Below are 17444 nucleotides of genomic sequence, written 5' to 3' on the forward strand. Positions count from 1 at the left end.
CTGGCAGTGTAAGCTATCAGGGAGCTCTTCCTCTCTCTCTCTTCCTCTCTCTCTTCCTCTCTCTCTCTCTCTCTCTCTCTCTCTCTCTCTCTCTCTCTCTCTTCCTCTCTCTCTCTCTCTCTCTCTCTCTCTCTCTCTCTTTCTCTCTCTGTCTCTCTCTCTCTCTCTTCCTCTCTCTCTCTCTCTCTCTCTCTCTCTCTCTCTCTCTCTCTCTTCCTCTCTCTCTCTCTCTCTCTCTCTCTCTTTCTCTCTCTGTCTCTCTCTCTCTCTCTTCCTCTCTCTCTCTCTCTCTCTCTCTCTCTCTCTCCTCTCTCTCTCTCTCTCTCTCTCTCGCTCTCTCTCTCTCTCTCTCTCTCTCTTCCTCTCTCTCTCATATGCATTAGTGGATTATTTATTTATGAGAAAACCAGCTCCCCCACTGAAAGGCTCCCCACCAAGTTGTGTAATATTTAAAACTGTATCTGGATATTTTAAGATTTTTTCTTCTCGGAACAACATCAAATATTAATATTCTTTTCATCATATTTGTCATATTACCATCATATTATCTATTTAATTAGTGTTACATGTTTAAAATAGATTAATATATAAAATGAATATATGGGTATGTAAAATCAAAAAGGCCCAACAGAGATGCACATCCTGAAGAAGAAATAAAAAATTATTCTGATCTGAATAATCTGATGATAATGGTAATATTGATATGAACATAAACAACTTCTGTTTTTGGTTATTATTTATTATCCATTTATGTTAGTTTTTAATCATTATTTTAAATTACATGTATTAAACCAACTGAACTGATGATAATGTTGACTAATAACCAATGATCATGGGTAATAACTAATATAATGACAATAATTATAACACTAATGGTTATAACTAATGATACTGTTGATAACTGAACTGCTATTAAGTGATAATAATGATTAATAATTGTTTTGATGATAATGTTAGGAACTGAATAGATTATATAATTATAAAAATTAAATATCCAGATAATAATGGTTAAAAACTGATTTAATGATAATGTTAATAGCTGAGCTAATTGTAACGGTTAATAATTGAATTAAAGATGTTAATGATAATGGTTAAAAACTAATGATAACAGGCAATAACTGAATTTATGATAATAGTAAATATAGTAACTAAACTGAATATTAATAACTGAAATGATGATAATGGGTAATACCTGAATTGATGGCGATTATTAATAACTGAATTTATGGTGATTATTAATAACTGAATTTATGGTGATTATTAATACCTAAAGTAGGGGTAATGGGTAATACCTGAATTTATGGCGATTATTAATAACTGAATTTATGGTGATTATTAATACCTGAAGTAGGGATAATGGGTAATACCTGAATTTATGGCGATTATTAATAACTGAATTTATGGTGATTATTAATACCTAAAGTAGGGGTAATGGGTAATACCTGAAGTGATGGTGATTATTAATAACTGAATTTATGGTGATTATTAATACCTGAAATGATGATAATGTGTAATTCCTGAAATTACTCCTTTCATCATTTAGAGATGCAGAAACTCCCACTCAGATTTAAGCTGCATAAGACACTCATCCAGCGTGAGGCTTTACCCTCCCCGCTTGGTACAGTAGATGCTAGCCGGCGTATTGCTTTCATGTTAATGTTTAATGTCATTTTCATTCAGAGGCTGCTTTAAATAAGCCACTGATCCTGATCTGTTTACAGTAAACACTGGTTCCATGGCAACCTCATGCACCATGGCAACCCTAGGAACTCCTCCACACGTGCTCTTCATGTGACGTAGCCTTTAGAACTGGAGCTGAGGGAGTCGTCTGCCCTAGAGGGACATTAAGAAGTGCGATGAGGGAGGACGAGGTAAAGGAGGGCTCAACGAAGAGGGGGTGGTCCATGAAGAAGGGTTCTGCTCATGACAGGGGGGCAACCCCAGGAGCGTCTGGACAAAGAATCCTCTTCACAGGTAACAGTTTTAGCATTATAACCATCAATATTAGAACAGCTAATAGAATGGGATGCTCTGGGGTCACCGTGGCCAATGCTAATCTCAGGCTAGAAGGGTATGAAGCACTTCAGCATTGGGCTTTGGCTCGGTGGAACTGTGTTCTCAGGAGTGATGGACCTCCATCCAGTACCTTGGGTTGGGTTGAATGAGTTGGAGTGGCAGAACTAATCATCCAACATCAGTACCAGAGCTCACTGACGCTCTCGTGGCTGAATGCAATCAAATCCTCACAGCAATGTTTTGTCCCAATATCTAGCTGTAAAGCCTTCCCGTGAGAGTAGAGGCTTATGAGCGATAGTTGGCCAACAGTGTGTGCATAAGAGCGTCAGCCCAATGCTGTGAAGAGCCCAATGCACATTCCCAAAAGCATCATCTCTCCTATTACGCTGCCTCCTTTAAGGGCCAGATGGTGTTGGAGATTACCGAGCAAGGCTGAGCGATTTCCCCCACAGCATTGGCGTAGGCCCCTTATCTCCTGAAGCTACAGGTGATCTAACCTACCTTTATCGGGCTGCACCAGGAGCCTCCCCTCCCCTGCCCAAGCAGAGCTACGTTGGCGGAGTGGGGTGGGCCGTGGAATACGGCAGCGCACTGAACGGCACCCCTTTGCTCAGTAACAGGCAGTTCAAGGTTTGTGAAATACACAGTTCTACACAGTACTACAAAAAGAACCATGTTGGTTCCATAAAGAACCATTTTTGCGATGTGAGATGTGACCTGTTGAGATGTTCAATTGATAAAGAACCTTTGCCATCTTGAGAACGTTCTTCACACTCACACATCTTCATGACAATCATGGTTCTTTATGGAACCAAAAGTGGTTCTTCTATGGCATCACTCAAAGAACCATTTGTGCACCTTTATTTTTAGGAGTGCATCTTGGCCTGTGGATCTTACCTTCCACCATTTCCGTTTCACTTCCTGTAAACAGCGGTTTCTTGTTCTGCTCTAGGGCTTTAGAGGAACGGTGGGGGTTCTGCAATGCAGTGGAACAGCGAGATAATTTTTTCTCGTATTAACCTTTTTCTGACCGTCGTATTTCCACCTGCCTGAGGGAATCGGATCACAGAAAACACAGGATCACATTCCGTTTATGCTTGTATTAAATGTAGATGAGATCCTGTAGTCAGAGGGTCGCTGGTTCGAATCCCGAACACGCTGCTAGCTATCAGCAGCCGGGGCCCAGAGAGAGAGCGCAATTGGCCATGCTCTCTCTAGGGTGGGTAGATGGTGCTCTCTAGGGTGGGTAGATGGTAGTTTGAATGGGGTGGGGGGCGGGTTGGATACGTGCGGGTTGGGTAATTGCCGATCTAAATTGGGGAGAAAACGGGTCAAAAATCTGAAAGAAATAAAAAATAAAATAAAATGTAAATGAGATCCATCTCAGACCACCGCCAAATGTGGTTTACGAGATCCGATCCGATCACAATGCATCTTGGGGGTGTTAAATTTACACCTGCGGACAAGTGAGATCCGAACGTGATCCGATCACATACTGCTGTTAATGCCAGGTGTGAAATGGCTCGCTAGAACAAAAGTGGCTCTAGACAGTTTGTAGAACATTAATGAGGCTAATGAGAAACCTCAGAGCTTGGAAGTGGTAGAAGAAAGAAACACACAGTCTAGGAGTCTGTTCACACCTGGCACGTTCTGATCCTACTTGTCTGCATGACTGTAAACACCCCCAATACGCAATGTGATTGGATTACAATCAGATCACTCAAGCCACATTCAGAGGAGGTTGGAGACGGATCACTGGAAAGGGAAATCAGATCTCATCTGATCACACTGGAGACATGTTTTAATGTTTAACAAATGTAAACAGAATCCTATCAAAGTAGATCCAGATGTTATCCAGATACACAACGTACGTTAATGCCGGGTGTAAACACCAGGCTCTATAAGTTCACAGTATAGACAACAGCAGTTCTCCAGCAGTCAAGTACCCTTGACGTCAGAAAGGAAGACATTGCATAAGGAGGTGTCTACATACTTTTGGACGGTTTACTGCTCTCTTGAATCCACTCTCATGCTCCTTGTGAATGTTGCTTTCGTTCTTTCTTATTTCAGCTTGCCGAGTTCCGCTCAGCCTTAGAGAACCGGACGCCTCACAGATCTCACCATCCATGGTAAGCCACAGAACCTCCAGACCTCCCCAGGAGAGTCGTCTCACTGATCCAGAAACAGCACACTTGCTCTGAGATGATTCATGAACACACAGCAGCTGCAGGTTTCATATTAGACATTCACAGTCCTGGCTGTAGGTTTAAGCTTCTCTTGATCAATAATTTAACTCTTCCACATTCAGGCAAACGCCGCTGTGCTTTCTGGACAGGCAGCAGGCCGGGGCCCACCGGAGGCTCCCATGGAGCCAGAGCATATATGATAACTACAGCCTGGACAACAAACAATCCGCACTGAGCAAGGTCAGATATTAACCTCAGGCTAAGGACTAATGGATTAACGTATGCTGCTTAGCACAGCACAGATCGTCCCATGTAGTCTCATCTCATACTGTAAGTGTTTATATATGAACATACAGCTTATATAAAAATATGTAAGTCACTAGTTAACCCCTCGAACCCTAGATTCATTATCCAGTTCTTTTTTAATAATTTCCTAATGCAGAATCATTTAAACCGTCTGGTTTAGCAGATTTTGTGGAGTCCCACAGGGTTCTATTTTGGGGCCTATGAAACTGATGCTGATAAGTCTTACATATGGCTTAAATTACAGGGTCTAAGGGGTTAATTTCAGCATAGATCCCTAATCTGTCTTCTCTCCTTGGCAGAGACATGCAGCTCAGAGGGAACAGGCTGAGGAACCTCGTCTAAGTGGCATCACTTTCCCAGCGATTGGAAGAGTCAACGGTTACTAATAAACTGGCTGTGACTATAAGCTCTGTTCTGTTATCACAGGCGTGAGTTTGACTTGTCTGTTGCATTTAGTTTTTAGATAAACACAAATACAGAAACAGATCATTAATTAATGAATTAAAGTAAATTAAAGAAATTAACACCTAATCAGTTCAGCAACCCACTGATATCACCCCAGATGACATGGGGGGCCCAGGTGGGGTCTGTTTCGGTAGCCCAACTAGGAACCTAAATGTTTTGTCTGAGGGTTCCATGTTGGCCCCACATATGAATTCCCACCTGGGTCCCACCAACGTCAGTAATGGGCCCCATCTGGGGTGTAAACTGCCCCTGGGGCCTAGATTAAGGTGTGAGATTAAGGTGGGTTGTAATGATGAGACCCAAATGAGATTAAGGTGGGCTGTAACGATTTGGGACGCCCACCTCGTTCCCAGTAACAATACATATACGAACTTAGAGCCCATGCCCACCTGGAACACACCTAGCCCACGTTCCACCCATTGAGCCCTGCATGAGCATGGGGGGTGGGTTTCTCACCCTCATGGTGAAGATTCTCCAGATTAGTCTGGATGCATTTCTCTGTAAATTGGCTTCTGTGGACCTCAACTACTGCTGCAACACTAGATTCTATGTTTCGGATCATGAGCAGATCCTTTATTTCTCCACACTTTGGCTGTTCCATTGCTTCTGGTTCTTGCTGCTGATGGTTGCTTGTGGTACAGCCTTTATCCTCGGCTTGTGATATCTTCATCCCTGCCCTGAAGAGGTTGCTATTGGTGCCAGTGACTGTAGTTTAAGGGCTTTTCCTCACAGCGCTCACAGTGGTTCTGTCATCAGCTGCTGTTGTTTTCCTACTTCTATCCTGTAACCTGTTGGATATGTGGTTGTTACTACACCAGGGGTTTCTTCAGGAGGAATTGTGGTATATATATATTAATCCTATAGATAGCACTGAGGTCTTCATGTTGGTTTATCCTTTTTTGTCTTCACAGGCAAAACTCAAAGCAATACATTGTTTAAACAGTCAATCCATCAAGACGCACATGGGCAACAAAAAAACACCTGTCAGTCACATTTTACAATATGTAGATGTAACTATGAGGAGAATAGCTTTTGTCCAAGCTTTGGATCTTTGGAATCAAGTAGCTTCAGTGTAGAGCAAAGTCAAAAGGATTGGCCTTGCTGTTTCCATCCTTTCCATTCTGTACTTTTGCCTGTGTAATGTATATTTTAACAAAGCACAGATGCTCAAATCAAAGACATTAACTCATTAAACCCTGTACGTAGGCCACACTTCAGCACTCCACTCTCAAAACTACGTTACTGCCACAATTAGCATCAATTTCAGAAACCCTACAATAGAGCCCTGTGGAACGCCACAAAGAAATGCAAAGGCTATTGCATTGTTATTAATAACTGAATGAACCAAGGATCCATTGCGTTAAACAAAGAAAAACAAGAACAGTCCATCATAGTAACACAAATAATAGACAGTCTACTTCTAGATTTATCCATTAGTGATGTCATTGTCTAGCTGGGGTGTAAAGATACCATCGGGGGTTTGAATCATGACTGATAGCAGCAGAAGAGACCTGAGGCCTGATCCTCTTACAGAGTGTCAGCACAGATTCAGACAGATGATAGCAGCAGCAGAGTAATGATCCCCCAGCCTAAACGGGCCCTCAGCCCATATCGGTGGTCACACACTGTAAATAATGACCAATTGGCGAGGCCTCTCTGGTCATTTTCAATATCCTGTACTGAGCCAGATGAGATGCCCCCATATCCCCCAGTCCACCACCTAATATCTGCGCTGTCCAGAGTGTGTTACCCATAACTGTATTAAAGTTCAACCTTCTATTTTTGGACTTTTTGAGAGCTTTTATTTGATTTTTTTTTTAATATAATATTTTTAGTTAATTACCCAACCTGCATGTACATGCTGCCCCCGACACTAGTGAGGGCGGACCAACACATTTGCCACCAATTGCCACCAATTTTGCATCACTGGGCAGCGAACCAACACGCTTGGAGGTAAGCACAGAATACCCGACTTCAACACATCGCCTTGCAGACGGCAATGACAGCCAGCACCGCAGCAAAGCGATGTGGGGGGAGAGCGCCATCTACCCACCCACCCTGGAGAGAGCAGTGTGGGCCTCGGCTGCTGATAGCTAGCAGCATGACCGGGATTTGAACCAGCGATCCTCTGATCATAGTGAGGGCATCTTACTCCGCTGGACCACCGGGGCTTTTCTAATCCTTTAGGTTTTAGGTTTTATGGGATATTTCCACAGTGCTAGGCAGCTTTTGGGACATTTTCAGGAAGCCTATTTGCTGGGTTAGTGTTACAATACTAGTAGTGATACAGTAGTTAGTTAGCTAACCTGGCCAGACTAGCTAGATTTTACACCACTGCTCATTTTCATATCCAATCCCCTCCCACTATCACACCTGTCAGCAGTGCTGGGAGGGTGAAAGCTAGCAGCTAGCATGAGCTTCCTCCTAGTCACAAGAAGCTCCACTCCATCTTTTTTCACACAGCCGCTAATGCAACATCATTGGACTGTGAACCTCTAACGCACTACCACTGAAGCCAAGAGGTCGCCAGGTCAAATCCCGAGTCATGCTGCTTTGCCATCAGCAGCCGGAGTCTAAGAGAGCACAGTTAGCAGTGCTCTCTCCGGGCGAGTAGATGGCGCTCTCTCTCCCCCATCACTTTTAAGCATTGTTGGCCAACACAGGCATGTATTAGCAGAGCTGGGGACCCAGTGCTTTTTCTCCAGCAATTGGTGGCAGTTGCGTGGAGGCACATGTGAGGAGGGTGAAAGCTGGGTTAGCGTGGGCTTCTTCCGAGTCACATGGCTACATCAATGCAACATCACTGGACTGTGATTAGATTAGCTTAGAGGTTTGAACTGCCAGGTTTCAGACTACTGCACTGTCAAGCATCACACTGATGTGAGTGATGGGGGGAGAGGGAGGGCCATCTCTCATATATAGCTTAAATAAATTAATCTAAATGTGAAGCTTTGGCCTTATTTATGATAGAAAGTGTCACTAGATGGCTTGTTTTTCTAATCTACATTTAAATGAATTAGTTCACTTCAAGATTTGATCACTTTTAAATATGAAGCAGTGTGGAAATTATAGGAATATATACACACACAGGAATATCACATAAAAAGGTAATTAAAGTCTGCGGACATCAAGCAGAAGCGTCTGATGGAGCATATCAGATAACCTGCACATGGGAATCAAAATCCATCCAAATCCAATTAAATCTCCACTTGAAGAACCTGCAGAAAACTCAATGAGTTCCCCTCATCTCATCAACACCTGGACTCTCACTGGACCTTTATTTAAATTCATAATTCATATTCATAATCAAATTTAACTAAATGAATACCAACCGTGTCACACAAAACCCCCTACATTTCTTTATTTATTTCTTTATTTATTAAAATGTACACATTTTAATCACTAAACTAAGTATTCCCTAGGAATATTAATAAGGATAATAAGGATACACTGCTTACTTTACTTTATATAAGAGGAAGAGATATTTATACAGTACTGAGCAAACCGTTTACATTTAGGCTCAGAGTGGCTCAGTGGTCTAATGCACAAACCCGTAGCCATGCTGCTTTGCCTTCAGCTGCTTCAGAGTCCACTTGTATGTAGCTGGTGGGACACTGAATATATATAAATTAGAATAAATAAATAAAGAATTAAAATATTTATTTGTTTGTTTGGTTATTTATTTTATTTATTGTTTATTATATATGAATAAATAAATTAAATATTCATTTTTATTTATTTTCTTACGGACATATCTTGGTGGAACACTGAAAATATATAAACAAACAAACAAGATTTTATTTATTTATATATTCAGTGTCCCACCAAGCTACGTCCATAAGAAAAATCAATAAATAATTGAATATAATGAATGTAAAGGAATATATTATATATATTCTTTTTCAGTGTCCCACCAAGTTATTTACATAAGAAAATAAATATATAATATTTAATATATTTATAATATAAACTATATATATATATATATATATGTAAAATATTTGTTTGTTTATGTATTTTTCTTGTTTACGTAGCTTGGTGGGACACTGAAAATATATAAGTAAATACATATTTTATTTTTATTTATATAAATTAAGTGTCCCACCAAGCTACATAGATAAGAAAAATAAATAATATATGATGAATATAATATATGTAAATTAATATATATATAATTATTATTATTATATTAAATATTTTATTTTATTTATTTTATATATTTAGTGTCCCACCAAGCTTCATAGATAAGAAAAATAAATAAATGAATCTAAGGAAGGTAAGTGAATATTATATATATATATATATATATATATATATATATATATATATATATATATATATATATATATATTATATATAAATGGTAAATATTAGTTAGTTTATGTATATTTTCTTTATTAGCTGGGTAGGACGCTGTGAAGCTCGCTGTCAGCTCCTCCTCGGTAGGGGGCGCTGCACTCCCGGCTTCAGGCTGAAGTTTGAAGGCGAGAAGCTTCCAGGCGGCGCTGGGTGTTGAGGAGAGAGGGGCTCTTCGGCAGCGCGGCGGCTTTCCTTCCACACACTGACCTCCGGAAAACATGTCCAACCCGGCCCCCGCCAGCAAGCCCGGCAGTGCCGACAACCCCCGGGTGTACTTTGATGTAGATGTCGGTGGTGAAAGAGGTCAGGAGTGTTCACGCGGACAGAGCTCTGACTAGCCGCTAACAGCGGAGCCGCTCCCACACCGCGGGCGCCCTGCACGGGGTCATCATTATGGTCACAGGGTCGCTCTGTGTGTGTGTGTGTGTGTGTGTGTGTGTGTGTGTGTGTGTGTGTGTGTGTGTGTGTGTGTGTTCTCAGCAGCTAGGCTAGGCTAGGCTAGGCTAGGCTAGGCTAGCGGCGCGCTGCTAACGGGGCTCTGCTCTCCTGTGTTCCAGCGGGCCGGATCGTCTTCGAGCTGTTCGCTGATGTTGTTCCCAAAACGGCGGAGAATTTCCGAGCTCTGTGCACCGGAGAGAAGGGGACCGGGAGGAGCACTGGGAAGCCACTGCACTTCAAGGGCTGCCCCTTCCACCGGAGTGAGTAGCTGAGTCCTGGGTGCTGAGTCCTGGGCGCTGGGTCCTGGGTGCTGAGTCCTGGGTGCTGAGTCCTGGGCGCTGGGTCCTGGGTGCTGAGTCCTGGGTGCTGAGTCCTGGGTGCTGAGTCCTGGGTGCTGAGTCCTGGGCGCTGAGTCCTGGGCGCTGGGTCCTGGGCGCTGGGTCCTGGGTGCTGAGTCCTGGGCGCTGAGTCCTGGGCGCTGAGTCCTGGGTGCTGAGTCCTGAGTCCTGGGTCCTGGGTCCTGGGTCCTGGGTCCTGGGCGCTGGGTCCTGGGCGCTGAGTCCTGGGCGCTGAGTCCTGGGCGCTGGGTCCTGGGCGCTGGGTCCTGGGCGCTGAGTCCTGGGCGCTGGGTCCTGGGCGCTGGGTCCTGGGCGCTGGGTCCTGGGCGCTGGGTCCTGGGCGCTGGGTCCTGGGCGCTGGGTCCTGGGCGCTGGGTCCTGGGCGCTGAGTCCTGGGCGCTGAGTCCTGGGCGCTGAGTCCTGGGCGCTGAGTCCTGGGCTGGCAGACAGGAGCTCCATGTGGGTTGGGGGAGAAATGGACCAGCTTCTAGATTTGAAGTCCTCTTGGTCTTCTCCTCCTAAATTCCATATATAGTAATACCTTTTCACCCATAACCATGATTTATGTTATTATTATTTTTTTATCGACATATATATTTTTAGCCCATATCACTTCTATATATATAAATATATAAATAAGCCATTTATGATGCTAATGTGTGTATATATATATATATATATATATATATACAGTGTCTGATGCTGAAATTTTCAGATATATTATTATATATTATGTTCATATTTGTATTTATCCATAAAACCTATGATTGCCTATGATGCCTTCCATTAAGATGCAGTAATGGTGCAGGTGTTGCTGCACAGTAGAACAGTGCACCACCACCACCAGCGCCAGTCTGCTAAATCTTCTTGAAGGTCTTCTGCAGGGGTTGATTTGTCTTTCTTGGGTAGCATGATATATAGTTTTAGCTATATTTCCATCTGGGTCAGTATTATAGTATAGGTGTGTGAGGATGTGTGTATTTTGCATGTATGTGTTTATTAGTTGTATCCAGGCATTGTCCGTGTACGTAAGCCCTTGCCACACTTGGCCAATTAAAGTTCTTCGTATTCTGGTTCTGTCTCGAGATCCCCCGGCTTCTTTTAAAAAAGCTCTGACTGAAGCTGCGGGTTTGTATTTCAACGTTTTCCGCTCTTTATTCCAGTCATCAAGAAGTTCATGGTGCAAGGAGGAGATTTCTCTAATCAGAACGGCACCGGAGGAGAGAGCATCTACGGGGACAAGTTTGAGGATGAGAACTTCCACTATAAGGTACGCGAGCCTACGCGAGTTCTGCTAATGTCTCAAATTACTCCGAAGGTTGCAGGCCTGTTTACATCACTGCTCGATAATTGCTCCGTGCTGAACTGTCGCAAACGCGCTACCCGGCGCCGTCCCTTGAGGATGGAGCTACATTAGTCGCGCCTGCTTTGAGGAACAAGGTGGCGAACCTTGCGTCTGCGTTTCTCAGCCTTTTACTGGCAGTAAATGAAGTGGAGGAATTGTAATAAACTCTGCTCTCCTTCTGGTCTCCTTGTTAGCATGACAAAGAGGGCCTCCTCAGCATGGCCAACGCTGGGCCCAACACAAACGGCTCGCAGTTCTTCATCACCACCGTGCCCACTCCGCACCTGGACGGCAAGCACGTGGTCTTCGGGCAGGTGCTGAAAGGAATGGGTGTGGTGAAGATCCTGGAGGGGATCGACACGAAGGAGGATAATCCTGTGAAGGTGGGTTGAGACTCAAGCTTGTCGTCCTTTTATCACACACGATAAGCTCACCTTTTTAATGTAGTGCGACACATTTCTCACACTGTAGTCCTGTTTGGGCGGGGTTGGTCCTACTGAGGGGGGGTTATGTAATTATTACCAGTGTTTCTCAGTGATTTTAGTCATTTTTATGGACTGTGCTCTGCTGTGGCCCTTGGTGGAAGCATCAACATTCGGAAGGTTGCCATCCTCCAGAGAGGGAAACTCCTCACTATATCAATTAATGAATAGCAGAATAGAATTTAACCACTTGGGGGCGCACCAGCGAGATTTGGAACAGCAAAAGTGTCAATTATCAGCATATAATTGTGATTATTGTTGAACAGGTCACTTCATGTTTTAACTGCTACAGAGAGTATGTCTCTAAAAAGTATTTTAGAGTATTTTATAAGTATTTAAGTAGCAAGTATGTTGTCACTGTATGTAGTATAAGTATGAAGTACCTCCAAAATAGCAGCTTTCAGTGGAAGTCAGTGTAAATGTATGCAGTAGGCCATGTAAGTTATTTCTATTGGTTCTATTGATTCACATTGTCAAAAAGTAAGAAACTGGGAAAATCAAGATACAAGGTTTTAAATATGATTGAATATTATTAAGCCTACTGTATCCAATACTACCAGATTTCAGTAAGCTTCCATTACTGTTTAGCTGAATTAGCATTAGATTATCATTATCGGCATTTAGCTGACGCTCTTATCCAGAGCGAGTTACAAGGTTACTCCTATTACAGAGGTCGGCCAATGTAGTGTTAGGAGTCTTGCCCAAGGACTCTTATTGGTGTAGAGCAGCACAGTCATCCAGACCGGGAATCGAACCCCAGTCTCCCATATAGTGTGGTAGCTCAGTGGCTCAGTGCACCACACCAACCACACAGCATTAGCTCCAATCCAGAACCAGAGAAGCAAAGTTTAGATGCCAATGACATTTAGTGCAAAGGCCCAAACTTCCAAAGCTAAACTCTTTAATAGGCATTGAATTCTGTAACCGCAGGAACTACATGTTCACCATTTACTAGATGTTATAATGGGAGATTGATTTGGCCTTTGTTCCTCTAAGTTTTAATCTCAGACTAAAACTGGACAGTTTTAAGGACCAGGGCGCAGCTTAATGGGCTAAAGACTGCAAAGTCTGTGCGCTGCAGTTTGATGGGAACTCTCTCCGTTTTCTCTCTCCATCTTGCAGCCATGTGTCATTGCTGAGTGTGGAGAGCATAAGGCAGGCGATGACTGGGGCGTGGGTCCGAATGACGGCTCCGGGGACGCACATCCGGATTTCCCAGAGGATTCGGACTTTGATTTTACAGATGTGAGTGTTTCTCGACTTTCTCTAAATTCTGTTAGGTCAGCTTAAACCTTAGGTACTCTACTGGGCTTTTGAAGTCATAGCAGATTGTCTCAAAAATATCCATCGCACACTAAACGACTAGGGATCATCCACCGCACGGGTACCTCACGTTACCTAGAAGACACAGATTTGCGCAATTGTGCCGCTGACCCAAAGCGAAAAAGGAAAAGTGGAAACGCATTAAGGTGAGGTCGTGGGTGGGAAGACCAGGTCTGTGAGTCAGCATGGTCTGTACAGACTGCAGAGGGAGGCGGGGGTGAGGAGCTATGTTCAAGGGAGATGTTGGATTCTTATACAAATTTCCATTCCACTTTACATGGTGATGCACTATCGGACTTTTACTAGCACTAGAGTGTAGCTGCTGCGTCATCTAAGGTAAAACATCAAATTAAAATAAGAAACTGCCTAATAACCACCTGAAATGACACGTGTCATGCTTAGTTTTCATTGGCTGTTGACTGGACCTGTTCAGATATGAGCTACTGACCAGTAGAGTGACTCTAGTGACTCTCAGGAGGCCAAACATCTGAGTCTGCACCCCTCACACGCTGCTCAAATCTCTCTCCAACTGTGGACTCTGACAAATCTGCAGAGCCAGCCAGCCCAGACTCAGCCAGACTGAGAATCCAGGCTAAACTTGGGGTAGAAATCCTGTAGTGTAACTAACCCTGGCTTGGGCATCATGCTGAGTGTTTCTGGGGAGGGCTATTTTACCCACCCAGAGAAAATGATGCCAGTTATGCTCTCGGGTCTTGTGGGGATCTTGGACACAGATGGCTGTGGCATCACTGGGATCAGTCAAAATTTCCTCCAGGATCAGTGAAGTATCCACCTGTCTGTCTAATATCGTCCAGTATCATATCACGATGATGGGACAGTGCTCAGGTGGCTGCGCCACTCAGAAGCCTCACAGCATGTCTTCGTGGTGCCAAGCTGAGCTGCTCAGAGAGCTACTTCACCAGGGGTCAAGCCTCTCACTGCACAGGTTTAGTACTTCCTGTGGTTTAAAGCGTGAGTCAGCGTGAAGCAGCAATTTATTTCCTTTCATACTGTGAGAAACTTGTGTGAGACACAGGATCAGGGAGGGTGTCTGAGCTAGCAGACATTCTCCCTAAAACATTCAGAAAGGCAGATAAAAAAAAAAATCAATCCTCATTCTCTACATTTTGCACTGAAACCTGCCGCCGCATACAGACGTAATATGATAATTGAACAATTTTCCACCTTTCAGGTCGATAAAATCCTGTCTGTGGCCGAAGACGTCAAAAACATCGGAAATAACTTTTTCAAGGCGCAGAATTGGCAGGCTGCCATTAAGAAGTACTCCAAAGCTCTCAGGTGAATGCCTCGCTCTGAAACCATCCTGCTGTGCATTCAAATCATCACATCACTCTCGCACTTATCCTTTTAAAATTGCATTACATCCAACCCACACCATGCTCCTTTTAATGAAACTGTTGCTCAGGTAGTTCCAGTTTGAAATCGTATGGAAGATGTACGCATAGTTAACTTCATCTAAAATTACGATTGTCCTCAGGAGTACCTCACAATTACTAGGGCCTTACTAGTACAGCCCTGGGCTATCGTTTTTTCTGTTTCCCCGCAGGTATTTAGAGGTCTGTGGCGACACCCTGGATGACGAGAGCGCCCAAAAGAAGCTGGAACCCACTGCTCTGAGCTGTATTCTCAACACGGCGGCCTGCAAGCTCAAAACGCAGCAGTGGCAAGAGGCCATAGAGAGCTGTGATGAGGTATGTAGGTCCGCTTAGCCTGTTATCGCATCCACTTAAGGCCTGCTTTTGCTCCCTTTACGTCGGTTTTAAACAACATAACCGCCACCGCCCACATACTTCTATGCCTCTTTTACAATGGCAGGGAGGATAAGCAGTACGTCCACTAGAGGTCAGTTCAGAGTCAAAGTTTCTGACATCAACAAACATGATTGTGGAGGAGGTCGCCATAACGTTAATAACTTGCCACAGAAACAACGAAAGTGACAGTGGTGTAAACGCTGAGGTCTGTTAGCTGAACGTGAGCCGGCTAGTTTCTTTTTTTTCGGCCAGAGTTTCTTCTTGGTCTTGTTTCGCTTGAACTATCGGCTACGCTGCCCTCATGATGTCCAGCGGTACTGCTCTGTTATGTATGCATTCATAATCTTTCAGAGAATATGCCCAAATACGGAGGACAGAAATGCAGAGTACGGACTGAAGTTTTCGTCCATATCAGTATTCATATTTAACGTTAAGCAATAAATAAGCCTTTACATCGTGGCAAAGGGTCAGGTAGCAGCATGTGGCCAGATGGTTTGTAGTGTAGCTTGTGGACGTGCTACTACAAGTTTGATCTTCTCACCTGTAGCCCAGTAAAATCAATCAGTCCTATTTTGTAGCAATATTGTCAGACATTAGATCATCACCGTTTAAGTTTAAATAGTGAATAGCCTCCGACATAATGAAGCTGGGGCCGAGTTCACAGTTGTCTTAAATATTTTTTTTTTCTGAGAAAGGAAGACCTGTCTTTCCATGTGAAGTGAAGAGACGAACCCGATCTCAGAGCGTACAGATATAATTCAAGTGTAATTAGAAGGTATTGAGATGTTTTACCTGTTGATTGGTGCTGTTTCTCACATGCACGTCTCTTGTGTTCCTCCCAGGCTTTGGAGCTCAACCAGACCCATGCTAAGGCTCTGTTCAGGAGAGCCCAGGCCTGGCAGGGCCTGAAGGAGTTCAGTAAGGCCATGGTACGAGAAAAAGTAACGCACTCCCACACGCCAAGCTCATTATATAACGGCTGTGCTAATAAACATCTCCCTGTAAATCCATGCTGCTCATTAAACCGTCCACCACTGAGTGGACTAAATGTTCACAGCCTTGATCAGACGGACAGAATCAGATACGGTCTCTTTAAATTGGACGACTCATTGAAACGCATAACTAACTACCAGCTTGGTCAGTCCCTTAAGTTGTACGGTCTCCTTGGATGGCCTTGCAGAGCGAGGCCAAGCACTCGCTCATACAGCCACAGAGATGATCTATTAAGCCCAGGAACCCTCTGGAACTGGAGCTTAATCAGACCCACACTTTTTTTTTTTTATGGACTAATTAACTGTATGAGAATCATTCCACTAGTAGGCCCCTTTTTTAAAAACGTGCACACAGTCACAGTTCTGCCGAAGCTGCCTTTTGACCGGTTATTGTTTGTCTTCTTAAATTTCAGATTGATCTGAAGAAAGCTCAGGAGATTGCACCAGATGACAAAGGTGAGAATTGGTCTGATCAGTCTAATCAATATGTAATATTGTTGGAGGCGTTCAGGTTTGCCTGCAGCCATGAACATATGGTGTGCAAAACACTCTGATCAGTGTACTAGACAGTCTGTTTATAATAAAAATAATAATAAAAACTAAAATAATAATAAAAAAAAGCAGCATCATTTCACAACACACGCCTTACTGTCGTGTTTTGAAATGCCCGGTCGGATGTAATTTACCTGCTTTTTCGCCATTTCCTCCATGCGGTGTGGGAGTGTGACAAGGGTCCATCTGCTCTTATAAGGATGGAGCCCACACTCCTCATAAACTGAATGAATCCCAGCTAAGATGACACTGGGGAGTGGGGTTCAGGAAGAAGAACCGCTGGTGAAGGAGGCCTGAAATTTTGCATCTAACCTTTGTCCCCCTCCTCCCTCTTCCAGCTATTGCAAACGAGATGCTGAAGGTCAAGCAGAAAGTGAAGGAGGAGAAGGAGCGAGAAAAGAAGATCTATGCCAAAATGTTTGCGTAAAGAAACCTGTAGTGGCCTCGCGACACACGGATCTACGCTCCTGATCTCACCTGCGTTTGCCTGTAGTCCACTGTTCAGTTCTGTGAGAAGTATCAAAGGCAGGGATTCGTTCACTTGAGAACCATTATGCAGTTTACAGAAGGAAACGGGGTAGGATCCGCTGTAGAGAACAATACTTGAATATGTTGTGTGTATGATCGTTTCAGTGCATTTTAAAAGGAAAGGCCTGAGCCTTGGTAGAACCTAGACTACTCACTGTTTTCCTGAGAAAGCAGGCTGACCTTTAAGACTCTGTATTTATTTGTCTTAACCGTGCTGTTCATTCTTTGGATCGATTTGAGAGTATTAACACAAACGTGTTTCTGGAACGTTCCCATCAGCTCACTGTAATAAAGTCCCCTTCTCGCACTAAAACCTGTCGAGGGTCTCTGTAGAAAGGCAAA

At 43.6% G+C, this 17444-nt stretch overlaps 2 protein-coding genes across 2 annotated transcripts; both read left to right on the forward strand.

The window, feature by feature from the left end:
• Positions 1 to 1769: 1769 nt before the first annotated feature.
• LOC140540758 (protein SPMIP2) lies at positions 1770 to 4894 on the forward strand. Its single transcript, XM_072663185.1, has 5 exons — positions 1770 to 1974; positions 2417 to 2646; positions 4087 to 4145; positions 4325 to 4442; positions 4808 to 4894. Exons 1-5 carry the CDS (start codon positions 1857 to 1859, stop codon positions 4892 to 4894), a joined length of 612 nt encoding a protein of 203 aa, XP_072519286.1. The 5' UTR covers positions 1770 to 1856.
• A 4555-nt stretch (positions 4895 to 9449) lies between these two features.
• ppid (peptidylprolyl isomerase D) lies at positions 9450 to 17415 on the forward strand. The gene is made up of 10 exons (XM_072662919.1): positions 9450 to 9635; positions 9890 to 10030; positions 11272 to 11378; positions 11648 to 11836; positions 13058 to 13180; positions 14451 to 14557; positions 14826 to 14970; positions 15873 to 15959; positions 16436 to 16478; positions 16913 to 17415. Exons 1-10 carry the CDS (start codon positions 9551 to 9553, stop codon positions 16999 to 17001), a joined length of 1116 nt encoding a protein of 371 aa, XP_072519020.1. The 5' UTR covers positions 9450 to 9550; the 3' UTR covers positions 17002 to 17415.
• Positions 17416 to 17444: the final 29 nt, after the last annotated feature.

Source organism: Salminus brasiliensis, chromosome 19, assembly GCF_030463535.1.
Source record: "Salminus brasiliensis chromosome 19, fSalBra1.hap2, whole genome shotgun sequence".
In the NCBI taxonomy this organism is placed as follows: Eukaryota; Metazoa; Chordata; class Actinopteri; order Characiformes; family Bryconidae; genus Salminus; species Salminus brasiliensis.